Genomic DNA, 8,524 nt, shown 5'->3' with positions numbered 1-8,524 from the left:
ATTTAAACTTATCATCAGCTGCACAGGCACACTAAATGAAAAGGAGCAATTAGGCAGAATGTGGAATTCATAATTCAGACAAGTCAAACAGAAAATAAATAAATGCATATTTATAGTGAGGAGAGAGGAGGAGAAAGTAATTACCTAGTCAGATTCTCCTTCACAAGGTTTTCACTGATGATGACCATAGTGTCTTGTAAGTATTTCATAAGAGGCGACACAGCCTGGAAGAATGTCAGATTAACATACATTACATACGTACTGGGGCTGCAAATACCACTGATATGAGAATGAATGCTGTAGAGAACCACTACAAGGCCTTACTTCATCATTGTTAATGGAGTCTGGGGACAGGCTGATGTGCTGGATGTACCTCCGCAGCTCAGGCAGCATCTGCAAAAAAATATCCTCTCATACATGTGCATGCAGGTGCATATGCATACAACTATGTGCATAATGCATATACATGAATTAATTAATTAAACCTTTATTGCCCCTAGGGGAATTTGCTTTGCACAAAGAGCATATATACATGACAGCACATGACAGTACAACATAAAAACATAAAAAACATGAACATCATAAGAACATTCACTAAAAAGCATAAATCGGGAAATCGAGACATCACCATTTCAGACCATGTGGTCATAACTTCTTCTGGCCCTGACACACCAACCCGATTATCGGCCGTCAGACAGTCTGGCGAGGTCAGTGACTCGAGTCTGTTCGGTGTGTTCTGTGCCGTTGTCAGTCGGAGGAGCCGTCGGCCTTCATTTGGGCCGATTTGACATGCTGAATTGGAAGGCGGGCAGTCGGACTCAATGGCCAATCTGATTGGTGGAGCGCTAACCCAGAAATGATGAGCAGAATGAGCGTGACTAACACCTCTCAAAATCTGACAAAAATCTTTTAAACTTTGTCGATCTGAAATTAAGACAGATTCAGCAACTGCATGGTCTATTTCTCGCTTAAAAAGAAACACGTTTCGGTGAACTATCTTTGTAAAATATGAGCTCGTATTCATTTTTTGGGCGACAATACAGATTAGCACTGCCTGGTGTTATGGAGACATATTACGTCTCGCGCACGCGCAGAATGTACGCTCAAGTCGGCGTCACTTCGGTGTGTTCTGAGGCACTTTTTTGACCAACTCGGGGAGGCAGTCAGTCCAACTGCCTTTTCTGCCGAAGGTCGGCCGTCAGGTTGGTGTGTCAGAGCCTTTAAGCAGCTGAATGCTGTGTGGGGAATGGAAGGATGTAATGTCTCTTTTAGCCTGCGTCATGGGCATGCTATACCTTCGCCCTGAGGGTAAATGTGCACATTCAGGCCTTAGAAGATGCAGTGGATCTGCTATGATCTTGTGTGCTAACTTCATGGTGTACCGGTCTGTCATGTAAGTAATATTGCACATTTGTTCCCCAGCTATCTTGCTACCCAGTATTACAACCCTGTCCTGTTTGTTTTGGTTTTGTACAGACGATGTTCCTCCCAACACTAAATACAAAAGGTCAATATACTCTGAATGAAGGTCTTGCAAAACGTTGTTGTCAACATTGTTCTGCCCTCATTAAAACTCCTAAGTTTCCTTAAAAAGTAGACACATACATATAGACACAAAAAGTTTACATATACGAAATGGTACAGTGTATTATCCCCCCATGCAAAACACCCAAGCACATAGTATGTCCTCTGCACTCCATAACAGCAGCAATGGATCACCGAAAGAGAGGACTAAAATTACTGGAAGCTTGACTCCCATTATGGCCAAATTAGATGCAAACGTCACAAAAAAAAAGAAGAAATTTTCATTATGTCAATTCTTCAAAAACTTCTTTTCTACAGTGTTTTTTGAACATATTTTATTAAGTCACTGCTTGTAGAAACCTCACATTGTCGAGTGGAGTACCAAGGTTTTCACTGGCAGTGAGAAATTGCAATGTGAAATACACAATGTGTACCATGTAGCATAATATCAAGCAGAATTGATCTGTAGGTATTCATGCTTTGAGCACTGCACCTTGTCGGTGAGCAGTGTGATGAGACGTTTGGCTTCTCTCTGCAGGTCCAGGTCCATGTTGAACAGCTGCCCATTGAGAGCCTTGTAAACCTGCTCCTTCCCCTCCACCCCACAGGACTCCTCCATGGCCCGCTCCACACCTTGCCAGTCCAGGTCACGGGGCAGGTGACCCAGGAAAACGCGCACAAGCTCCGTGTTGTTCAGGGCGATGCAGAGCTAGCAGAAAGCAATGAGGAGCAGAAGAGGAGAAACAGAGGGTGGAGGTGGAGAAACAAAGAAGGAAAAGAAGCAGGGCTACAAAGAAGCAGGGCTACAAAGAAGCGGAAGGACGGGGTAGCGAGTGTAAATGATTGAGGATGACAAGAGGCGACTGCCTTTTTTTGTGTGTGAACATATCTGATCGCCTGCTGAGCCCTTTGTGTTGCCAGGGAGAACACTTGCTGACGTTTACCCTGACCCACTTCTGTCTTGCTACAGGCGTTACCTGCACTATGAAGCTCTTTTGGTCTCGGCCCAGCTGGTTCCTCTCTATCTTGCGTGTTATCATCTCAGAGTAGCACACAGCCTCGCTGCAGAAATTCTGTGAAAGATAAAATAGCAGCCCTGTTATTACAGTGAAATTCTCAGTTTCCGGAAACATCTTTTATTAATCCTGCGCGTATGTATGTGAGTCTGCTTAGAGTCATGTTTTGATGTGTGCAGGATGTGCGTACTTGAGTGTGGCAACACTAGAAGCAGCACTCACGTCTGTCAAACGAGTGACAAAGATGAAGGCCCCCGCAGAGTCTGGCCAGGCCAGCTGGAGCCAGATCTCGCGTACCTGGCTGAAGCATGTTGTCACCTCCACTGCTGAGGAGCTGTGTTTGGCCTGCTGCACAGGCTCGAGCTGCTCACAAAACACATGCACTTGTGAATAAAACAGGGGACATGTTTTTCAGGACTATACAACAACCATATTATTTGACTTTTTTTTTTAAAGTTCAGCAATACTTTATTTCAACCCATATTTAGCATTATAGCATTATGTAAACAGTTAAAACATGATTAATAACTAATTATAAAACACTAATATGTAGCTGTGTCCAGCTATAAAGAAATTCTTTTGAGTGTTTATAAATGTATTTGTCAACAACTCTAACTACTTATACCGTATGACGCATCTATAACTGATGTACTGTATAAAGAGTTAATGAAAGCTTAATAACACAGTTTAACACAGTTGTAATTACATATATATTTCTTTAGTAGTTTTTAAACACATTTACAGTACATAATAGTTTAAACCTACTTGAGGATGATTTGCACATATGTATAAACTGTTAATAAGTACTTTATAACGTGCTGAGGAGTTGTTATGAATAATTTATTACCAGTTTTATCACTTGTATTAAGTAATACATTTTTTCCAACCCAGTAGTAGTTATAAGCCAATCAATAAATATCTTTATCTTATAAAATCCTAACAGGTTATCGAAAAATGTCTTTAAAAAACAAACATATTGATGGATATTACAAATCATTTTACATTCTACCTACAACGTATTTATATGTGTATGGTCGTTTATGAATATATTAATAAATGCTTTATAACACTATAACTGTAGTAATACATTAATGAATAAGGATATCTTTTTATTAGATATAATAAAAAAAAAAAAAAAATTAAAATACAAAAAAACTTAAAAAGGTGCCCTCCTATCTGCTAACAACTACATTATAGTACATTTGAATGGCAGAAGACTCTCACGTTGTCTGTTTCCACTGCTTTATGAATTCTGTCACAGGATCTTTCATGAACGATCTGCAGCCACTTATGAATCGAGGACTTGAACCAGTTATGAAAGCTTGTCAGGGCCAAGATTTTAGCATCCCTGTTAGAGAAGAACACACATCTTTTTTAATAAATTTAAAGAAGACGAAAAGGTTGAATTCTCATCTCCTGGCTGACATTTCAAATAAATAACCACCAGTCAGAGCCTTTTACGCTGCTATATAAATTGTCATAAGAGTCAAACTGATAACCAACTTGAGAGGAAGAAACTCCTGAAAGCCTTTGAGCATTTTCAAGGACATGAAGAGCTCAAAGATGGTTTCTCCCATTGTCTGAGTCAGTCTGGAGCTCTCCTGCTCCAGAGTCCCACAAACCCGCTCCATTGCGACGTTTACATCATCGGCTACCTGAAGGATCAAATAAAGTGCGTGTGGGTTCACGTACCTGTGTCAAAGTTAGCAACAACAAGACTGTATGACTCACAAAAGGCTTTATAAGACTTGTTTTACGAGGACTTTTTTCATATAATTTTCAATGACATACCTGTTTCTCCAACTGCCTGTACGATATGCTGAAGAAATCTACTTTCACTGCACTGTGAGGACAAACAAGCAAAGGACGAAATACCATCAGTCCAACAATAGCCAAATCAATGTTTCTGTGCTATAGCACAACATTTCCACATAGTCTTTTTCTCGATGAGATATATAGCGTTGATGTTCACCTGTAGAAGAGTTTGTTGTAGATGTTCTGGGCTCTCTGTACGTCTGCACACGTGGCATCAACCACCTGAACCAGCTTCTTCAGCTGCTCCTCCAGAGTCTATGTTGCCAATACAAAATGAACACCATTCTGGATAGCCACTGGATTCAAGCTACAGTCGGTAAAATTTAGAAAATTGGATGATTATTAACATAAGGACTTATATTAATCAGTATAAACGTACCCCATCCTCTGGTTTATATCTTGCAATTAGGCTCTCGTACCACTCCACAGTCCCTTTCTGTTGAAATAATTACACAAATTAAGGAGGATACGACAAACTAAATTTGTCCTATGGAGTACATTACTGTAGTTGATATACATGTGTCCTTCATGCTGCCTTCATACAGACATATACATGGACCTGCTAATCAAGCCATTCATCTACAGCAGGGGTCTTCAACATCTTTTAAGCCAAGGACCGCTTAACTGAGAAAGACAAATCAGGTATCCCCTACTACATATATTGTATAAAATGCAGTTGCATATTAAACTGAGCCTACAATAAAGTGTGGGCTACCTAAAACCTTTATACATACCTTTTTAGTGTATAGAATTATAAGCTATTAAAATAATAATTGTTGGCATGATTTTATAAATCATGTTTAAATGTTAAACATACATGAGGCACAGTGAATCCTTAGGATTAACTGTATCTGTGACTACCTGACCTATAGGCCTATAAGTAAGCCTATCATCAGTGTTTTTTCACAAATAGGCTGATTTATATTTGCTAATAATTTGTTGAATTTATGTTAAGACATTTCAATTTTTGAAAAAAACTGTCAAAGAATTAACAATAATTTGGTGGACCCCCTGCAGTAACTCTGAGGGTTCCGGACCCCCTGTTGAAGATCTCTGATCTACAGCACACAATACCTCTAGTGGTCAAAAACTCCACTGGGGTACCTTTATGTGAAACAACTGCAAAACAAATGTTTGGTTTTTAATTGTTGTTTTAATTGTCATGGTTACCTTGGCAGCAGTAGTGATGTCCAAATGCAGTTCATTTCGAAGAGGACACACAGACTTAAACGCTCGCATGTTCTGCATGTAGCCAATCCCCCTGGCATTCACAGACAATACAAGACTAGTTTCAGGTCACGTTTCACATCATATTGTTCTTAGAATATTAAATATTAAATAAGCACAAAAGCTTCAATCTCACTAAATTCTTTCCACTTCAATTGTATGCAGGCTGCTGCACTGTCTCTGCAGTAGAGGAGAGATGCAATTTCAACTGTTAGGTGAGTCACTGTGTGTGAGTGTGTGTTTCTGAGAAGTGTAGAAAAGATCTCCCATGAGGTGTTGCACTGGGCAGAGCTGGACTTTTTACTAGGAAAATTAGTCATCATGAACTTCAATAATAAATAAAGCTTATTTTACTTGCTGGTATTTACAGAATCTTTAATTTGGTGCATTTCCCTGCTCTAACTTTCTTCTTTTGTGCGATGGTAAGTCAAAGCTAAGTCGGTCTGTCCAAGACTTTGATTCGGAGCAGAATATCTCTGCTGTACGGACCAGATTGCCAAGTACATATATCCATGGTTTTCCATGGATTGTTTCTCATGATTTTATGGACACCTGGTCAAAATGTCTCAATAGTCAACACATTGGATGGTACAATGTGTCTAAAAATGTATGCCTGGAATTCCATAAACCTCACCGTGGATCTTCATGTTTCTCCAAAGGATGAATGCTTATGATTTGGGGATTTTCTCAAGCTAAACGTTCCACAAGCACTATCAAAAAATATATCTAAATATACTATAATCTTCAATTTGCTGAGCACATTCATGCTTTAAAATGGTAATGACTGTATGGCCCTCATACCAGTGTGTATGACAGGATTTGGTCATTGATTTTACCAGTGGAATGAAAGCATAATATTATATAGGAAATAATACATGTTACGTCAGGTAAAACTATCTAAGTTGTTACTTGAGACCACAATATGCTGCAGCAAATAACAATACTATTTTTTAAGGTTTTATTATACAAAAAAAATCTGTGGTCAGGAACAAATGTTTAACATTTTGAAATGAGTAATGAGCAATGATAAGGATATTTCTGTTTGAGTTGGGAGCTCAGCACTGCTTCCTCCACACAGTATGACTGACTGGTTGAAGTCTCTCTGTGTCTGTTGGGGTGAGAGGTTGAGCCTGTACCTGGTATGGCTGTTTGATGTGATGTGATGGCAGTGTGACTTTACCTTAGCATGAGCTCGTAGCGTGTAATGGCAGCGACACTGGTGCAGGGGAAAACCTGACGCATGTTCTTCATCAGGCACAGGCAGTGCTCTGTGTACAGCCTGAAGCTGTCTGAAAGCTGCCTCTCCTGGACACAGGAAGGGCCCTCAGTTATAGCTTCAAGTACCCTGGTTGTGAGACATTTTTGGCTGGACCAAAAACCTTGATGCATGTCAGTGAAGAGCTGAGCTAATGAGGTGACTGTTTCCAGATAAGGAAAGGTTTTTGTTCCTACAGAGAGGCTGATGGCTGACAACCTACCAGGTCTCCCCTCACAGCGACGGGGTCCCACTCTGCATCGATGGTCCTCAGGAGGCGCAGCAGCAGGGAGTAGCACACCCTCTGTGTCCGATGGTGGCTGCTGTAGCACTGCCAGCGACTGGGTTTAAAAACAAAACATGCACCTTTTGACTTGATGCTTAAGTTTTCAAATTTGATTTGATCAATTTTATTCCTCCATTAACACTCACATAATGGCCTGTTGGAGAGGTGAGAGATCAGTTTGCACAGCATGGTGAGTCAGTACAGTCCATGCTGGAGGACAAACTTGCCCATTCCAGTTGTACGGCTCTCTCTAGAATTATATGTGGTAGAGAACCACGTCAGTTCAAGAAGAATCTGCTTGTACCCATTAAAACGTTTAGTTTGTTTTACAAAATGGCATATGTCCATAAACGAATAATGCAAATTATAAACATAACTATAAACTAATATATAATGAACTACAAATATCTGCATGAAACTCACTTTAACATGAGCGTGCTCATACTCCACAATCTGACTCAGCAGTTTCTTGTGAATGGAGACATTTGAGTCTTTCTTAGACAAAGCTGTGTCCCTCTGAAAGAAGAAATCAAGTATTAAAAGTCGTTACTCTTTGTATCCTATACATGCAAAAAGAAGAGGATACTGTAATCTGAATACACTAACCTGGCTGGTGAAGAGCTTCAGTATCAGGTGACATTCTCCCTGAACTTTGGACGTACTTGATCGAGGCTCCAGCTTAAACCAGGTGTCATAGCCGACAATTGGGATCTCCTGCAAAAAGGAAACCAACCAGATTAACAACACTGACACACTTCCAGGGAAATCCTACACATTGTGTCCTTCGAAGAATCTATTTGTGGTTGTGTTTGATTTGTCACAGTAGCTGTGACTAGTGAGAATTTGTTCTGAACTTCAAACGCTCACATTCAAAGGGATGTTGATGCATCCGAGGAAGTCATCAGCGTTGTCCTCAGAGCCTGATGATGCAGATCCATTGGAACGCACTGACTTTGCTATTTGCTTAAAATACCTGACAAGAAAGAGCAGCGTGCAAGGAAAAAAGGAATCTCGTTTATCACAAGGCAAGGCAATTTTATTTATATAGCACATTCCAGCAACAGGGCAAATCAAAGTGCTTTACATAAAACATTAAAAAGCAAAAAACGAATATGTTTTTTTAAAACAGATAAAATACGAGAATAAAATTCACAGTGCAGTATAAGAAATTAAAGAAAGGCAACATAAAAAAGAAAGGTCTTCAGCCTTGATTTAAAATAACTGAGAGTTGCGGCGGACCTGCAGTTTTCTGGGAGTTTGTTCCAGATATGAGGAGCATAAAAACTGAACGCTGCTTCCCTCTGTTTAGTTCTGACTCTGGGGACAGAAAGCAGACCTGTCCCAGACGACCTGAGAGGTCTGGGTGGTTTGTAGTGCAGTAGCAGATCAGAAATGTATTTT

The 8,524-nt window shown here is 40.1% G+C and overlaps 1 protein-coding gene across 1 annotated transcript in view; it reads right to left on the bottom strand.

The window, feature by feature from the left end:
- baiap3 (BAI1 associated protein 3) overlaps positions 1-8,524 on the bottom strand; it is a 38,841-nt gene that overhangs the window by 6,897 nt on the left and 23,420 nt on the right. Inside the window, exons 11-27 of the mRNA XM_031312451.2 lie at positions 7,991-8,096; positions 7,730-7,837; positions 7,547-7,639; positions 7,270-7,373; positions 7,061-7,178; positions 6,763-6,887; positions 5,526-5,616; positions 4,735-4,791; positions 4,513-4,610; positions 4,332-4,383; positions 4,044-4,195; positions 3,765-3,888; positions 2,763-2,903; positions 2,502-2,597; positions 2,018-2,233; positions 325-393; positions 145-224 (exon numbers count right to left, since the gene is read on the bottom strand). Coding sequence (XP_031168311.1) covers positions 145-224; positions 325-393; positions 2,018-2,233; positions 2,502-2,597; positions 2,763-2,903; positions 3,765-3,888; positions 4,044-4,195; positions 4,332-4,383; positions 4,513-4,610; positions 4,735-4,791; positions 5,526-5,616; positions 6,763-6,887; positions 7,061-7,178; positions 7,270-7,373; positions 7,547-7,639; positions 7,730-7,837; positions 7,991-8,096 — 1,830 coding nt within the window. The remainder of the gene's footprint in view (positions 1-144; positions 225-324; positions 394-2,017; positions 2,234-2,501; positions 2,598-2,762; positions 2,904-3,764; positions 3,889-4,043; positions 4,196-4,331; positions 4,384-4,512; positions 4,611-4,734; positions 4,792-5,525; positions 5,617-6,762; positions 6,888-7,060; positions 7,179-7,269; positions 7,374-7,546; positions 7,640-7,729; positions 7,838-7,990; positions 8,097-8,524) is intronic.

This window comes from Sander lucioperca, chromosome 21 (genome assembly GCF_008315115.2).
Source record: "Sander lucioperca isolate FBNREF2018 chromosome 21, SLUC_FBN_1.2, whole genome shotgun sequence".
Taxonomy (NCBI): Eukaryota; Metazoa; Chordata; class Actinopteri; order Perciformes; family Percidae; genus Sander; species Sander lucioperca.
The sequence above is the reverse complement of the archived record's forward strand: the minus strand, read 5'-3'. Positions and strand labels throughout refer to the sequence as shown.